Source organism: Oncorhynchus mykiss, chromosome 1 (genome assembly GCF_057628025.1).
Source record: "Oncorhynchus mykiss isolate SJ-2025 chromosome 1, ASM5762802v1, whole genome shotgun sequence".
NCBI classification, from domain to species: domain Eukaryota; kingdom Metazoa; phylum Chordata; class Actinopteri; order Salmoniformes; family Salmonidae; genus Oncorhynchus; species Oncorhynchus mykiss.
This window is the reverse complement of record NC_143022.1, coordinates 53,366,834-53,384,820: the sequence shown is the minus strand read 5'-3', so window position 1 is coordinate 53,384,820 and position 17,987 is coordinate 53,366,834. Positions and strand designations below refer to the sequence as shown.

At 42.3% G+C, this 17,987-nt stretch overlaps 1 protein-coding gene across 8 annotated transcripts in view; it reads right to left on the bottom strand.

The window, feature by feature from the left end:
* The window catches only part of LOC110524569 (anoctamin-1), a 66,407-nt gene that overhangs the window by 8,875 nt on the left and 39,545 nt on the right, over positions 1–17,987 (bottom strand). For 2 of the 8 annotated variants that reach the window (XM_036979578.2, XM_036979574.2), the window contains 12 exons: positions 16,877–16,959; positions 16,475–16,486; positions 15,674–15,745; positions 15,297–15,371; positions 14,156–14,230; positions 12,842–13,043; positions 12,000–12,111; positions 11,721–11,778; positions 11,057–11,157; positions 10,471–10,613; positions 3,158–3,310; positions 837–889 (listed from right to left, as the gene is read on the bottom strand). In XM_036979578.2, the coding sequence (XP_036835473.1) occupies positions 837–889; positions 3,158–3,310; positions 10,471–10,613; positions 11,057–11,157; positions 11,721–11,778; positions 12,000–12,111; positions 12,842–13,043; positions 14,156–14,230; positions 15,297–15,371; positions 15,674–15,745; positions 16,475–16,486; positions 16,877–16,959 (1,139 nt within the window). The remainder of the gene's footprint in view (positions 1–836; positions 890–3,157; positions 3,311–10,470; positions 10,614–11,056; positions 11,158–11,720; positions 11,779–11,999; positions 12,112–12,841; positions 13,044–14,155; positions 14,231–15,296; positions 15,372–15,673; positions 15,746–16,474; positions 16,487–16,876; positions 16,960–17,987) is intronic. The other 6 variants (XM_090233587.1, XM_036979590.2, XM_090233575.1 and 3 more) reach the window with 3 other exon arrangements.

Sequence of the window (17,987 nt, the reverse complement as noted above, 5' to 3'; positions counted from 1 at the left end):
CGTGCTCCTTCTGCTTTTCACCTGAAGTCCATAATCGACTCCGCCAGGGCCCTCGCCTCCTCCCAGTAGGCAAAAAAACAAATACTGCAAAGTTGCTTAGGCGCTAGAAGCAGAGCTGCCATATCTGTCAGTGCCATCTTGCTGTTTCATCTGCAACTCTCTGCCTGCCAGCACATAGGGTGACTGACTGTTAACAGAAATGTTAGCCCTAACCCTAACCTGTGAAGCTGGCCAGTACCCACGCGATATTTGGTTCTGGGTTCTGCGATTGTCAGCACATAAACCTACAGTGAATCCAAGGCCTTAAAGTAAAAACACATTGACATCCTGTACTGTTGAAAACCTTATCAGTAAGAGAATGGAGGTGATGAAATCCCTCCCTCCCTTCCATCTTGATTGAATGTCATAAATAACCCAGATCTGGATCTCAACTCACCATTGCCATGACGATTGTGATCCCTGTGGAAGGGAAGTGTGAGCCCGGTGTCGGATTTATAACCAAGCTAGCTCTCTTTCTGACCAAGTATGGTCTTCTCTGCACAGAGGGGCAGGCATTTAAAAGCCGTATTATGAGCTTTTACAAGTAACCCCCCAAAAGTGGGGGTAAATTCCCAGTAAATGTTGTGTGGACCAGGGCTGAGCTTCAATGAAATATGTTCTAGTTTTAAGTGCAGACTTGTTATTGTTGAGGGGGTTGTGGAATGGATAAGATGGAATAAAAAACAGTACCTTTGGCAGAACATTCAAAACAATCAAAACAGTATATGTTAGTCAGATTTCTTTTACATTTTTATCATTTGGTCACTGTTATGTTTTGCTGGGATTACATGACTTACGTTTATGATGACGGCCACTTTAGCCACACCTCGGAGAAGGTTGTACCATATACCTAGAATAAGAGAAGCAGAATCACATGAGAGTTAGAACTCTTGATGGTAATTGACATTACAGTCTTATAACAAATATATTTGTTAATTAAGTTGATTATAATCACACAGAGTTCCATTCATTGGGTTCCATTCCTCAACAATCATTCTCTTTGGGTACATCTTAAATATGAATAGCCCCATTTTGGATGGATTTTCGTTATAATTTAATTGCTTTATCAAGGAATATCAAGGTAATTTGCTTATAAATGGCTTCACGGCAGTTCTGTCTAAAAGCCCAGCTTCCCTACTTCAAAACACTTGGCCTTGAAAGACTATGGGGTATCGGGTTACATATCCACAGCCATTAGAGGCTCGGGAGTCCTGCCTTAATGGTCATTTGCTGATTGGACGGTCTGTCAATTTGTGACAAAATGGTACGTTACAGGTACAGCGATAGGAAACAGTCGCATCTACTGCAGCGATAGGAAACAGTTCTATGACAAACACACATCAATTTATATTGAATAAAAAATGTAAAAAAACGAACACAATTGCAAGATACAAAACCACTTTGTCTTCATCACAAAAGGACAAATCAACTCATTCACAAGGCTAGAGACAGCAATGATTAAGAGCAGTGCACCACAAAATAAGTCAGATTTTCCCTTACCGCTAACTAAATACAAAATTATTACAGTATTAAGGCAGCTGAAATCTTACATCATGTCAACTTCATAGTTGATCGTGAGTATATGTATATTATATGTAGATTAAATGTTTCAAGCCCTTTTCCCCCATGTTTCATGAGTAGGTTGATCATAGCATACGAAATTCGCCTACAGATCCACGTACGATGCAATCGCCATTGGCACTGCACACTGCCCTCACCTACCTGGGCAAAAGGAACGCATATGTGAGGATGCTGTTCATCATCTACAGCTCGGCCTTCAATACCAAAGTGGCCTCTAAGCTCACCACAAACGGCAACTGGGTCCAGGACTTCCTGATGGGCCGCCCCCTGGGTGGTGAAGGTATCCAATATTACCTCCTCGACACTGATTATGACCATCATGGACCCCAGCCACCTGAGCCATGGCCTGTTCTCCCCATTTCCATCAATCAGATGCGGGCAGTAGAGTAGCATCATGGCAAAAACTGTAAGACTGGCTAATAGCTTCTACCCCCAGACCATCAGGCTGCTGAATAGCCACCACTAGTCAGCTACAGTACCTACTCCCCCCCCCCCGGACATTTACCCCTGCACCAACCCCGATGGACATTTATCCTTGCCACAGTTGTTAATATTATAACTTGTATTTTTAATGATGATCTATTTTTATTATATTTGTATTGTTTTATTTAACATTGTCCTGCATTGTTGGCGCTAGGAGCGCAATCATTTCACTGTACCCTGTAATTACAACTGTGACCCTGTATATGTCACTCTGTAATCAAATAAAAACAATTGTCAAATGAAATCAGCGGTGTACTATTTACTATAGCGGTGCATACCAGTGCAAAAAAGGGCATACAAATCATTGATAAATAATAAATACAATAAAAAAAAAGCAAAGAATCTGAGCCTTAGCTTTCTAACCGCTTAAAGCATATGTTTTATATGGTCATCCGCTTAACATTGACACTCCAGAGCGTCAAGTTTGTGACGATGTGATATACATCCGTCATTCATTCATTCCTATGATAATTGATCTGAAGAAGCTATTCATTTCCTTTCTTTCTGTGCGCCCAAATGTTTGGATATACATAAGTTTGGATATATATAAGTTATCAGGTTCTTAGCTAGCTAGCTAGTTAATGAGGTACCATACATGACTGAAAAATGTGTAAAACAAATGGTTAAGATTCCCGCAAATAGTTTTAGAAGAGCCCCCAACATGGTTTAAAATGACATTTGGGCTCGAAAGAAGAAGTTTTCGCTGTAGTAATGCTGCAAGCATGACGCTAACGAAACTGCGCTTGTGAAACAACAGTACTGCGAAGCCTTATAATTCCAACCATTATTATTTAAAAATTATAATCCCAAATTCAAACTACAGGTCGCAGAGCAAAATATCGCACGCCAAATTGGTCGCACTTTTAAAGCCTTGGGTCATATGGTAAGGAAAAACTCAAGGGACCGAAGAATCCCAAAGACAACAAGTGTTTTTTTCCCTTCTTTGTAAATCACTTCTATTGGAGTGACTTCAATATTATGTTTAAGGAATCAATATAGGAGTGTAATAAAAAAACGAACCTGTGTGCAGACAGAGTTTGAACAGTAAACCCACCAATGTCTTTTGCCCTCGCAGCGACCGGCCTCCTGAGCTCAGCCACAAACTTCTTGGCATCCAGGCGTATCTCGATGATGTTGTTGAGCAGGGCGAACAGTGGGGCCAGCGGAAACGACGCCACGAACAAGGTCACAAACCCAAACTGGATTACTGCAAGGACACAGATATACATCGCCTTCAGAAAGTATCCACACCCCTTGACTTTTTCCGCGCATTTGTTGTGTTACAGCCTGAATTTAAAATGGATTCAATTGAGATTTTGTGTCACTGGCCGACACACAATAACCTATAATGTTAAAGTGGAATTATGTTTTTAGACATTTTTACAAATAGATCGGAAATGAAAAGCTGAAAGCTGTCTTGAGTCATTAAGTATTCAACCACTTTGTTATGGAAAGCCCAAACAAGTTGAGGAGTAAATATGTTCTTAATAAATCACATAATAAGTTACATAGACTCACTCCATGTGCAATAGTAGTGTTTTAACATCATTTTTGAATGACTGCCTCATATCTCTGTACACCACACACGCAATTATCTGTAAGGCCCCCAGCCGAGCAGTGAACTTCAAACACAGATTCAACCACAAAGACCAGGGAGATTTTCCCAATGGCTTGCAAAGAATGGCACCCATTGGTAGATGGGTAAAGAAAAAGCAGACATGGTATATCCCTTTGAGCATGGTGAAGTTACTAATTATACTTTGGATGGTGTATCAATACACGCAGTCACAACAAAGATGTTACAAAGATGCAACTCTGTTGCCGCAGAGGAAGGAAACTGCTCAGCAATTTCACCATGAGGCCAATGGTGACTTTAAAACAGTTACTGAGTTTAATGGCTGAGATAGGAGAAAACTGAGGATGGATCAACAGCATTTTAGTTACTCCACAATACTAACCTAATTGACAGCATCAAAAGAAGGAAACCTGTATAGAATACAAATCTTCCAAAACATGCATCCTGTTTCCAACAAGGCAATAAAGTAAAACTGCAAAAAATGTGGGAAAGAAATTAACTTCATGACCTGAATTACAAAGCCTTGTGTTTGGAGCAAATCCAAAACACCACATCACTGACAACCACTCTTCATATTTTGAAGTATGATGGTGGCTCCATCATGTTATGAGTATGCTTGTCATCAGCAAGGATTAGGGAGTTTTTTATTTAATTTAAATAAATGGAATAGAGCTAAGAAAAGGCAAAATCCTAAAGGAAACCCTGGTTCTGTCTGCTTTCCAACAGAGACTTAGAGACAAATTCACATTTTAAAGCACAACACACTGGAGTTGCTTACAGTACCACGATGACATTGAATGTTCCTGAGTGGCCTAGTTATAATTTTGACTTAAATTGGCATGATCAACAACCAATTTGACAGAGCTTGAAGAATTTGTCAAATATTGTAGAATCCAGATGCAAAGCTCTTGGAATCCCAGAACGTCTCACAGCTGTAATCGCTGCCAAAGGTTTTCAATACATTTTCTAACATTTCTAAAAACACGTTTTTTTTACTTTGTCATTATGGGGTATTGTGTGTAGAGGTGTGTATGGTGGAGAAAAAAAAAGATATTTAATACATGTTGAATTCAGGCTGTAACACAAGACATGTGGAATAAGTCAAGGGGTGTGAACACTTTCTGAAGGCACTGTAGAGAGACGTCCTATGAATACAGGCCCTGATCACTCGACAAGACTAAACAAATCAATCAAAAGAGATTCTCTGAACCTCACATCACACTGCAGCTAGCACTGAAACATGCTCATGTTAAAGGTTTCTTCCCTCATCACATGTAGGATAACAAGAAACACTTGAATGACCCTTGTAAAAGTATAAATAAACTAATTAAGAACATTTGTTACGTAGTAACAACTTTGACCTTTAGGTAATTCAAAGCAACATCATCCTCCTAAGTGGTTAACTTATTGAAGCAGCTGAAGATAATTATGGGAGTGGACCAGACCAGAGAGAACAGAACAGGGACCCTCTTCATGGGGCAGGCAGGGAGAGGATATGGTGAGGGAAGGGGCATGGACATTTGAGGGGGAGGAGGAGGTGAGGGGCAGGGAGAGGCAGGGACAAGTCAGGGATGAGGGAGGGGCAGTTACCATGGAGAAGAGACAGTGAGGGGATGGAAAAGGGATGGGGGCAAGAGGGAGCACGCAGGGACCTGGGAGGGGACAGACAAGGACGCAGGCCAGAGGAAAGCTGATCAGACCAGAGACCCGGGCTGTAATCTCTACTGACATGGAGCCAACGCATGACCAAGCCCAGAATGCCACTCTCTCATAACCCCAGTACTACTCCTGTACCCCTAGTACTCTGTAATGTCACACCACAACCTCAGTAGTACCCCTAGTACTCTGTAATGTCACACCACAACCTCAGTAGTAGCCCTAGTAGTCTTTGATCCACACAGCAAGGGTACATTGAAAAACACTTCAGACAGGTTTTGCATTCAATCATCATGTTTTCACTGTTAAATGTTCTCTCTCTCTCTCTCTAGCCACACTCACACACACACACACACACACACACACACAGACACAGAGTTCTCAGTTGAGTTTGAGAAGCAGGTGCTCTTCAAAAGCCATGCTAGGGGAAATCGAACACCACAAGGTGCAGCATTTTGTGAAATTTTGACAACTCTTATAATAAATGTGTGGAACTTGGGTGTGCCTGGCGAAGGCTTGGACTAATAGACCGATGCCTGCAGGTTAGGAACATTGGATAAGAACATTCCTCTTACAATCCCTTAATACCTATAATGTGGGAGCGTGAAATATATGCGATGCCATGAAAATGAAGTTAAGTCTTGAACTCTCTGAGAATAGACCTACTCACCGGGCATTAACTGAGAGTCACTGCGTCTTCTGAGAGTGACCTAAGTTAAAAAGCCCTGGAACTGGGGTCTCCTGTTGTTTAAGACATTCTCAAGAGTACAGAGAGCAGACAGAGAACAAACAATGTATGTCTTCAGAGCTGTCTCAACAGTCCTCTTAGATTGCAAATATATACGATAATCTGAGAGATACAGATGTAGGATCTTCATTTGAACCAGTTTGCTACAGCAGGAAAATAACCCCGCAGCAACAGGAAATGTTAATTATTATGTAGACATTTTTCTGTGAAGGGAAAATCAAGTCTGAAATTTCTAAATGGAAATTACAAACTTCAGAAGCCTTTTTAAAACCTCAAATACACGACACATTTTAAATTTCCTGCACCGCAGAAAAGTTATCCTGCTACAGGGTTATCAAAATAAGATCCTACATCTGTAGAGCTTGAAAGAGAGAGAGAGATGGAGTATCGATACAGTTGAGAGAGAGAGCGAGAGATAGATAGAAAGATGGAGCAATCGAGACACTTGAGAAAGAGAGAGAAGAAGACAGGCAAAGCAAGATGAGGGCCACAGGACCAGGGCGATGTTGACTAAACTACGGGACAGAAGAGGTGTGTGCCAACAGGAGGATCTGCATAAAACACTGCTGTCTGTCGTTGAGGAGAAGGCCCAGGGTGTAGGTTTGGTACAGAGTAAGGAAGTAATTCATTCAATTAGTTATGTGCTTGGCTTAGGAGCAATTCAATTATAAAACGGTAATGAGTTTCCAGGATGAATAAAAACAATATTCGTCTAACTCCCACACGAAGAGGAAGTATGTTTCTTTTAAATACTGTATCTTGCTGCTCCAGATATTCTTGTTTCACTCAATGAACATGAGCATCAAGTGCATTCGGAAAGTATTGAAAACACTTGACTTTTTCCACATTTTGTTACATTATAGCCTTATTCAAAAAAAAATTTGTTACAAAATTATCCTCCACAATCCTTCACACAATCCTTCACACAATACCCCATAATGACAAAGCAAACCAGGTTTTTAGACATTTTTGCAAATGTATTAAAAATAAAAACCAGAAATACCTTATTTACATAAGTATTCAGACCCTTTGCTATGAGACTCGAAATTGAGCTCAGGTGCATCCTGTTTCCATTGATCATCCTTGAGATGTTTCTACAACTTGATTGGAGTCCACCTGTGGTAAATTCAATTGATTGGACATGATTTGGAAATGCACACACCTGTCTATATAAGGTCCCACAGTTGACAGTGCATGTCAGAGCAAAAACCAAGCCATGAGGCAGAAGGAATTGTTTGTAGAGCTCTGAGATAGGATTGTGTGGAGGGAACAGATCTGGGGAAGGAAACCACAAAAAGTCTGCAGCATTGAAGGTCCCCAAGAACACAGTGGCCTCCCTCATTCATAAAAGGAAGAACTTTGGAACCACCAAGATTCTTCCTAGAGCTGGCTGACTAGCTAAATTGAGCAATCTGGGCATAAAGGTCCTTGGTCGGCCTCCTGGGTGGCACAGTGGTCTAGGGCGCTGCATCGCAGTGCTAGCTGTGCCACCAGAGACTCTGGGTTCGAGCCCAGGCTCTGCCGCAGCCGGCCCATGGGGTGATGCACAATTGGCCTAGGATTAGGGAGGGTTTGGCCGGTAGGGATATCCTTGTCTCATCGCGCACTAGCGACTCCTGTGGCAGGCCGGGCGCAGTGCACACTAACCAGGTCGCCAGGTGCACAGTGACACATTGGTGCGTCAGGGAGGTGACCAAGAACCCAATGGTCACTCTGACAGAGCTCTAGAGCTCCTCTGTGGAGATGGGACAACGACCCAAGTCTCTGAATGTCCTTGAGGGGCCCAGCCAGAGCCCGGACTTGAACCTGATTGAACATCTCTGGAGAGACCTGAAAATAGCTGTGCAGCAACGCTCCCCATCTAACCTGACAAAGCTTGAGACAAAGCTTGAGAGGATCTGAAGAGAAGAATGAGAGAAATTCACCAAATATAGGTGTGCCAAGCTTGTAGTGTCATACCCAAGAAGACTCACTGCCAAATATGCTTCAACAAAGTACTGAGCAAAGGGTCTGAATACTTTTTTAAATGATTTTAAATTAGCAAACATTTCTAACAACTGTTTTTGCTTTGTTATTATGGGGTATTGTGTGTAGATTGATGAGGGGAAAAAACGATTTAATCCATTTTAGAGCAAGGCCGTGACCTAACAACATTTTGAAAAAGTCAAGGGGTCTGAATACTTTCCGAAGGCACTGTACAAGTGACTCTACACACACGCACACCCACTCACATACAACCATCATATACGCTGCTGCTACTCTCTTTATCATATATCCTGATGCCTAGTCATCTTACCCAATATACATATACATTGACCTCTATCACTCCAGTATGCCTCCACCATCTCTGTACTGCAAATATGGTACTGGAACTTACTAACCCGGTATATAGTATGCTTACTTACTTTCTTGTGTGTTTTTGTTTTACTTTATGTAATTTTTTTGTATTACATTGTTATAGATTTCTGCATTTTTAGGTTTAGTACTTAAAAGAAAGACATTTCACTGCACATTAAAAACTTGAATCTTGAACATTGCTTTTTTTGAGTACTTTAAATTACTCTAAAATGTCCATACTCACAGTGCAGGGAAAATTATGTCTTAAATAATCGATATTCTACTCAATCAATGTTACTTTACAATAGCAGTAAACACAAATACAGAATTTGAATAATAAAAAACTTAAGATCCTATCCCCAAATCTTTTTTTCCCCCATACAGCCTTTGCAACACATTATCCAATACCCTGTTAAATATTTAAGTCATAAATATCTTCTACTAGCTCATCAAAAGACATGGGCTCTAATTACCTAGCTGAGGAAAAAGGCCTGTGGGTCTCTCATCTATTAATTGTGTCTATCTTTGACATTTGCTAAAGCCAGCCACCTGAGGTTTCATCAGCATTCAAGTCAATACAAAATAAAAGCCATCTCCATCTAATTCTTGAATCAATCTATTCACATCTGCCGGTTTGAAGCCAGAGCCAAACTCAGTACAGTGAGACTAAAAAGCTTTGCTTATTTGATGCAATTCATTTACCATAGTTTCTAAACCAACATGAAGGCCTATCAGAATTCTCTCACGACGGGCTACATCTAAAGATCTCCATAACAACAAAAACAAGGATATTTGTTTTATTCATCACAGGGTCTCACTGGTCCTCTGGCCAACAGAAATAAACCCTGAGTTTACTCAGTAGAGACCCCAGTCCTCACAGTTTCCACAACTTTTACTGTGCCACTTCCTGTTGACATGACAGTGTTCCAGGCCGAATACACTGCAGTCACACTGCACGCATCAACCAATGGCTGTGTGGCACGTCATCGACTGCTTAGTCGGGCACCTCGGGCATCAGATTGCTAGATCATATGATGTGGTTCAGCTGATTTGTTAAACACCTATCCAGGTGCTATGTCATCCATCATGCGACTGCAAAATAGTCTACCTAGAATGCTACCATTATACTGACCTTGAAAGGGACCTTCATCCACCTGCTGTGACACTTGTCTTTGAATGAAGGTGCCAACTAACCAGCTTGTGGATTGTGCTACCAGTGGTCCTTCACATGTTATCACCTTTTGAGGATAACATGTATTAAAGCATTACAGTGATATTGTCCTACACTCTTGGAAAAAAGGGTGCTATCCAGAACATGAAAGGGTTCTCCGGCTGTCCCCTTAGGATAACCATCTGAAGAACCCTTTTTGGTTCCAGGTAGAACCCTATTGGGTTCTACATAGAACCCTTTCCCCAGAGGGTTCTACCTGGAACCAAAAACAGTTCTATGGGGACAACCCAAAAAAAATATTTTCTCTAAGAGTAGTATGTGATCAAAAATAAAATTCAACATGGGAATGGAACCTTCTTCAAAGTACAGTACAGCTATTTCGGACTAAAGCCCACTCGAATTGCCATAGCAGAGGTGTGTAGTGTGAAATATCTGCCATACTAAAAACATGTCACAGTCACAGTGCAGCAGCAGAATGGGTTTGGTTACCTCACACCTAGAGGTCAGGCAACAGTTCCCTCACAACTCAATTGGAACATAAAGGAGAATCAGAAATGCTGTTGTTACCTTGCTTTCAAACCAAGGTGCATGAAAAATGGAGAAAACAAGCAGAGAAAGAAGAGGATTTTTAAAAAACTGGACAATGTAGACAAGACATGCATATCCAGATTACGATTTGCATGGCATTGAATGTAACTAAAGGCAACATTCTATATTCAAAACAAATAATTGAGAATAGGGTCTGTCTGACTGATTGGCCTTGCTACCGAAGGTCTCACAGGGAGTGTCAGAGGGTTCAACAAACGCACACATAAACGCTCGCAAGCACGCACACTCGTACGCACGTCCACACACACGCGCACACAAAGAGAGACTCACTCATCTCCATGTACTCTGGAGTGAGGCCTGCGAAGGGCTCTAGGAAGTGGTCCGTCTCATAGCGCTGTAACTTCTTCTCCCTCTCCTCTTCCTGGAAGGACCTTCTCTTAGACTTGATGTACCTGATCAACTTCTTCAGCTTCCTGCACACAAAGGATCACAAATCATAAGACGCCATACAGCATATAGGGCAGTTACAGACAGGGACACAGTCGCAGACAGGGACACAGTCGCAGACAGGGACACAGTCGCAGACAGGGACACAGTCGCAGACAGGGACACAGTCGCAGACAGGGACACAGTCGCAGACAGGGACACAGTTACAGACAGGGACACAGTTACAGTCAGAGCCAAAGGCAGGCAGTGGCACAGGAACATAGTCACAGTGGAGGGACAGGGACAGGAACACAGTCATGATTTGGGATCAAATCAGCATAGAAAAGTACTTATGGGCCTGGCATTTGCATCCTTGATATGTATTTATATAATGTATTTAACCTTTGTTTAACTAGGCAAGTCAGATATGCAGACTTTGCTTTGTGGTGTGTGTGACGAGGCTGGCGTGTGCGCTTGTGTGCGTACTCACGGGATGCCGATTTCAAATAAATTGTTCTGGATGAGTTGCTTTCCCAACATGGTGATACTGAGCTGAATACACAACTCCATCAGACATCCTCCATGAGCACACTGCAGAAAAGAAAAAAAAACACTAGTTAATTAAACACTTCTGTACTGTAACACACTTTCATTACAGAAAGACTAACATGATAAAAGACAAGTACTAAGGACGGGATTCGAACAAACCCAGATTTACGACTTCCTCACAGCAAAAGGCAATTTCCCTGACATTCAAAGAGGTCGAAGTTCACTGTAAACGCTGCGTATCGGCTCAAGAGAGACACTTGTAGCCGTTTATCTATGTTTGATTGAATCCCAGCCTAACACTGTTCTTAGTGTTTTGATTGACAGCTTCAAGAGAGCAGCACTTGAATTCTACAGATTTATTTTGAACATGTGAACTCCTAATTTATGTTCCTAGGTTAACTAACAGTGTTTAATTCGTAGCCATCTGCTCTTAATGACATTATACTTCACTATGCAATATGATAACACATATCAAAATTAAATATACCTGTATAACATGGCAAATAATGTGATAAATCTTTAATAAAACTCTCTAAAATTACTGTTCATGATGCAGAGTTCTCTCAGAGACTGAGAGGAGGGTTTATAGTGAAAAAGTGTTTCACCTCTTCCATGCGGTACGACTCAAACACATACAGATAACTTCCAGGTCGTCCAACAAGCCTGTATGAGGAGACATGAGGAAGGAAGTCGGGAGAGGCAACACTGAGAGAAACTCTACGACCTCTCACTTGACATAGACTGTGACATTAAAATGGCACGACATAAGATAGCATAGCATAGCGGAAAAGCATTGCATAACACCACATTGCGTCACACCCCACATCACATCACAAGCTCACACAGAACAATTGGGGGTGGAGAAAGCAGGTGCGGGAACTCACCTGCCTCTGAAGAATGCTATGTATATGATGGGAGTAAAGGCATTCACAAACTTTAGGACAAACGTCTTGAATATCAACCTCTCCTCAAAGCTCCTGTCTGTCTTTGGGACCTCTGAGAAAACAGACAGGAGATGAACAGACGTTAATGAATAACTATGAAGGCCATTGCTGCTCGAGACTTGACTCGAAAAGAGAACAGTAGGATCAGCACAAGGCCTATAGAGGAAGAGGAGTGTTTAGAGGGTTTCTGCATAAGCGCTTTGTGACCTCTGCTTATGTAAAAAAAAAAAAAAAAAAAAAAGGGCTTTATAAATACATTTGATCGATTAGATCATTCAGTACACCTAATGACGGTACGTTTGTTGTCACTTAGATGCAAATACATTTTGGAGCTACAGTATATTCAGTGGGAAAAGTTGGTGGCACAGTGACGCAGTACATTGGCCTGTTGTTAGAAATGGCCAACGGAAATCCTTGCTAGCGGTGACACAGCTAATAGGGAAGTTGGCGGACTGTCAATGCAAAATGCACACTTTACTTTCTGTAAATGGGTCTTGCCCGAGGAATTGTTCAAACAAGTTGTCAGACTGACCTAGGACACTGATAAATAGAACCCAAAATGCCTTGTTGATAGCTTGGGACAGTCTTTAAAAGCACATTAAATGTGCTATAGGCATGTATTATTATTATTACAGTATCGGAATTAGGTTGTCAGGCTGACATCCCAAGGACATGCAAAGATAGGGAATCTTTCTTCCATGACTTGATTTTGTATACCATGTACTGTACTTGATGGTTACTGGATGTGCATGCCCTACTTCTATACAAGTTGCCAGACGTACCGAGGACAGTGAGCCAGCGGGCCACGGCTCCGTAGACCTCGTCCAGGATCAGAATGACCACCAGGTTGATGATTGCGGCCGTTGTTTTTACCATCAGACGGACGTTGGATCGCGTCGTGGGGTTGTTGCTCATGTGCAGCGCTGCCGTGATGGAGATCCGGTAGAGGATGACCCCGAACACTATAGCAAAGGTCACCCCGATCTGGAAAGAGGTGACAGGGATAAGGCCTCCCGGCAAAGGTCAATACTGGTAGGTTTGGTTTTGAGAATCTTTTCCAGCGTGCCGTCAAACGCTTAGGTACTGTATCATCTGTTACACAGTTTAGGAATTGTAGGTCTAAACCCTTGGATTAAAATATTTACTAAGCTAACGTATGGAATTCTTTTAAGATGCTAATAAAATTCAGAATTTATCCATTTGATTTAGAATTCTAGGACCACTGTAGGTATAAAAATATATACATACAAAATATTTGATGAAAATTTGACCTTTACTGCTATAGCCCATAGAGACACATTGAATAACACATTTGTGCATGGCAAAACAGACAGTCAGAAAATAAATGATAAGGAATAAGGTTTCAAAGTGTCTGTCCCATATCTGAGAGATATAAGAAAACGTAGGAAAAATAATGTTTTCGACCCATGTTTACTCACGTTATTCGTGGCACATTTGACCCCCTATACACTTTTTGACATTTTTAAAGCCCGGTACTGTTTTACCTTCAGACCACTCCTCTGAAGCCGACGCCTTTGTGAGAGTCCCCCCTTTCGATATTGGTGACATATTAGTTTGTAGCTCCGACGGTTCGGTCTGGAGAGTCGGTTTTGTGAGAAAACCTCTTTGAAATGAGGACATCCACAACAGAGAGTTCAGACGACTGCCGGAAAGTTTTGGGATGTCGTAGAGCCAAACCACCAACACTGACTTGTTCATGAGTCTCATCTGTCGATAGCGGTGACATATTAGTTTGTAGCTCAAAACGGTTCAGGTTTTACAGACGAGTTTGTGACGATTTTCTTGCCTGGATCCTCTCACGTGTAGAAAAATACCCCTTTCACAAGCCCCATGTTATGGAATAGGAACAAACTTTATATCGTCGGAAAGAGGGGGATTGAGATGCAGCCACTACAAATAACGGTAAGTCTATAGAATAAACACACAGGGAGCTATTCAACATTCAAAATGATGTCATTGTTGACGCACCGGTTTATTTTATGAACGATGTACGGTATTAGAAGTCTGTACAATGCATGTGGTTCAATCGTAAATGCCCCTTGGCAGTTGTGCTTTGCTAAATGGGTTGGACTCACCATCAGAAGCATCATGACTATGTTGGTCATGTATGCCGGTAACCGGTCTCTGCAGGTCAGCTTTTCTTTTTCAGTCTAAAAGAGGGGAGAAAATATTCAGATCTATAGGAGGTGCAGCCAAGTCTACTGTTACTGTTTGCACGTGGAAAACATCGCAGCCAGTCAGCAGAAGAATCCAAACAGCAATGGAGGAGGAGAGGAGAGAGGAGAAAAGCTGGTGTTTTGATGCGGACAAACCATTACGCCGAAATAAACGTTTCAAACTGAATTATTCAAGCCTGGAAGTCAAGATGACAGTGTTCCAGCAGTTTATTCACTGTATTTCAAGCATTTAGTCATTCATCGTTCTCATCATTCCATTCTCTATGCAGCAAATCTCAGGCAGAACATGACTAGTGTCTAAAATGGCACCTTATTCCCTACATACAGTAGTGCACTATTTTCGACCAGAGCCCTGTAACAAGCCCTACGGCATCGGTCAAAAGTAGGGCACAGTATATGGAATGGGGTGGCATTTTCGACGGAGCCAAGTCAATGAAGGGGTCAGCACCTTCCAGCAGCCATTTTGGAACAGAACAGGCTAACATGCTGTCCATGGAAGTACAAGAAAACAAACCATACAGTCTCCATCTCATTACCAGGACATTTTCAACATGCACCAAGCACCAGGCACTGTCTCTATGGCGATCCAGGCACTATCGCTATGGAGAATTCAGATTCAAGTTACACAGAATAGAACAACAACAAATAAAAGAACAAGAAAGTCAAGAAAGAAGAAAGTGCACTGGTTCTGACAGACGGTGACAGTGTGTGTATGTGCATGTGTGTGTGTGTGTACATGGTCATTTGTGTGTGTGTGTGTGTGTGTGTGTGTGTGTGTGTGTGCGTGTGCGAGTGAGAGTGAGAGAGAGAGTGTATGTGTGTGTGTGTGTGTGGGGGTGGGGGGGGTCTTAGTGAGGGGGCTGTTTACGTCAAATGGACAGAGATGTCAAGTCACATCTTACTGTAACCCTTATACTCTATTCGTACTTTGTACTGGGAATTGTTGTGAAAATGTGCAACATGCTTTACAGACAAAAGAGCAGTTTCTCTCTATTCATTGAAATAGGCCAGGAGGAGGAGGCGAGGACACTAAAAGTACCAGTTTAAGCCCAGCCATGGCAGATTGAACCGTTTGCTTCCATTTGTTTGTTGGTTCTTCTGCTATCTCTGTAGGCTTCATACAGTCAGAGGACACAAACACAACAAAACCACAAGACAAAGAGGTAAAAGAAGACAAGACAAAACACACGCTAGTCATGTAAAGGCGTAAAGACTGTTACAAGACAGACAATCTCACTGGAGTCTTTTAAAGACCTGTGTGGTACGAGTGTCACGTCAATCTACCACAGGAGAGGATTGAATCATTATGTAAGAGGCAAACACTTTTCCAAACATCAGGAGTCAAGAAGAGACTGCAAATCAATTCACAAGAAGAAGTTGGATGACAGTAAAAACCCAGGAATAAGAAATCAGTACCTTCTGCGTCTTGTGTTCTTTCTTCAGGGACTTCTGCATAACGCAGAGCTCGTACTCAGCTCTCGGGTGGTCCTAAGGATGTAATAGAGGCAGAAGCACTTAACACTGTATGAGGACTGACTGGGATACATAGAATCCTCCCATCAGGTGCAGAATTTAATACAGGCGTTAAGGATGTCACTGTCCGTCCAACTGGGTCAACAAACCCGGCGTCGAGGTGAGGTTATACAGTCAAGTCAAGTTCTACAGCATAAAGTAGGTTGAAGATTTTCAAAGACTACAGTTGTCTGCAGTTGCTGGTACCAGGTTCAAGTCAGGTTCTACCTATTTCTACTGAGATGGGTAGGACATTATCACAAAGACAAGGCTGCAGTTGCTGCTGGTCTGGAGCAGGATGGATCTTTGCAGAGGGGACAGGTCAGGGGAGACAGAGAGAGACAGAGAGAGGACTGGCCAGGCCAGGAGATTGTGGGCTGGTGAGCTGGACCTGGCATCCGACTCCAAGGAGACAGGATGTTTCAGGTGCTGTAAAGCAGGCCAGAAGCAGTGGCCATTAGGGTTGTAAAATTCCCAGGTATTATACAGCAAACCCCAGTTGGAAGTTTGCAGAATTTTGTAACCCTAGATGGCATTCAGAGAAGGAGTAGTGGTTCAATGGGTCGTGGTAGTTTGTGGGTGCTTTAGGGGGGCGTGAAGGTGTCCATGGACAGTCTGAAGAAGAAGAGCCAGTGTGGAGGGTAGCAAAGCCAGATGGTGACCGAGGGGGGAAAGGATATTTGTGTAAAATGAAATGTTCCAAACCTTCAGCTCTTCCTGTAGGTACCCACGGGGGAAAGAGGAGGACAAGAGAGTTACAAAAATCTCCCAACCTTGAAATCTTTTTGAAAATGGACTTGAAGAAAGAAAAAAAAATTCTGTCATAGTCTATTGTGACAGTTAATATTACTGTCTCCAAATAAAACAACACTGACAAGACAACTGAAATGTAGTTATGCCACATTTTCTCTTCTATTCAGTTTTCCATGGCTCGTGATGGAATTATGAATAATTAACTATTTGTGGAGAAAATATTCCTGGGAAGTAAGAGCAGTATTTTTGAAACAAACAACAACTCGCGGCATTATTTGGTCAGTCTACAATATGGCGCTCCCATTCACAAACAAATAGCAGTGAAATGCAAGACACCGACAGGAGAGCACTCACCTCCTCCTCCTCGAAGCCGGTCAGATCCCATTCGTAGTTGAGACGCATCTGTCTTCTCTTCCAGTGCTCCATGAACATGGCAGCTGCAGAAACACGACGCGGTTAAGAGTTAACGCTAAGAGAGAACATTATCCACAATATCAACAAGAGTGTCAGTCCCTCCATCTTGAGTGCTGTCTATGAACTTTGAGAAGGGTCCACACGTCCAAAGCCTCATCCCCCAGCTGTATGCCCAACAAGGTGATGCGCCTGCCGGTTTGATGTTTTTTCAAATCCCAGATGGTACAGTTTGATACAAATCTAAAGCCATTCAATCTCCTTAAAGCGTTTTATTCAGCAGTTTTTTCAACATTGGGCAGATTATGCAGAAAGTTGCGTGGACGGGTGTCCTGCGTGGCTCAGTTGGTGGAACGTGCTGCTTGCGCTGTCAGGGTTATGGGTTCAATTCCTGGCGCCACCCGTACATAAAACGCACGCATGCATGACTGTACGATGCTTTGGATGAAAGTGTCTTTTAAATGGTATATTTGTATTAGTTATTATCAGTGACACTGGCAGTCCAATTATGGCTCCTCAGCCAGACTAGAAGGATAATTAGTGCGGCATAATAAAGGTGCTAAAATTAAGATTGCAGTGATCAATTATTACATGTATAATGAGCATGTAATAATATGAGCAAAATGATCAATTGCCACGTGCGTGGGATGAGGGGCTAAACGTGTCACTAACTCAATGAAACTCAGTGTGGAGATGACATGGATTGAAGGTAGGTATTTTCTAGTCCAGTGGAACAGCAAGGGCGGTGGCAGTCTATATGCAGACAGGCACCTGGGGTGATAGCATGTTCTACATTTCCTCCGTATAATGGTCATCCACGAAAGCGTCTTGGCAAGAGTGGATACGCCGAGACTGGATGAGCGAGACTGGATGAGTGACCCGGGATGAAGGAGCCTGGAGGAGCGAGACGTCACGACTATACTGTTTCCCATAGTGTTGACGTCGAGCGACTGAATGAAAAAGAACCCCTATGTGGAGGATGACAATGTGTACAGGTATCTGACTACATTAGGGATGCTGCTATGTACATTTGTGGATAACCAAAACATCTATT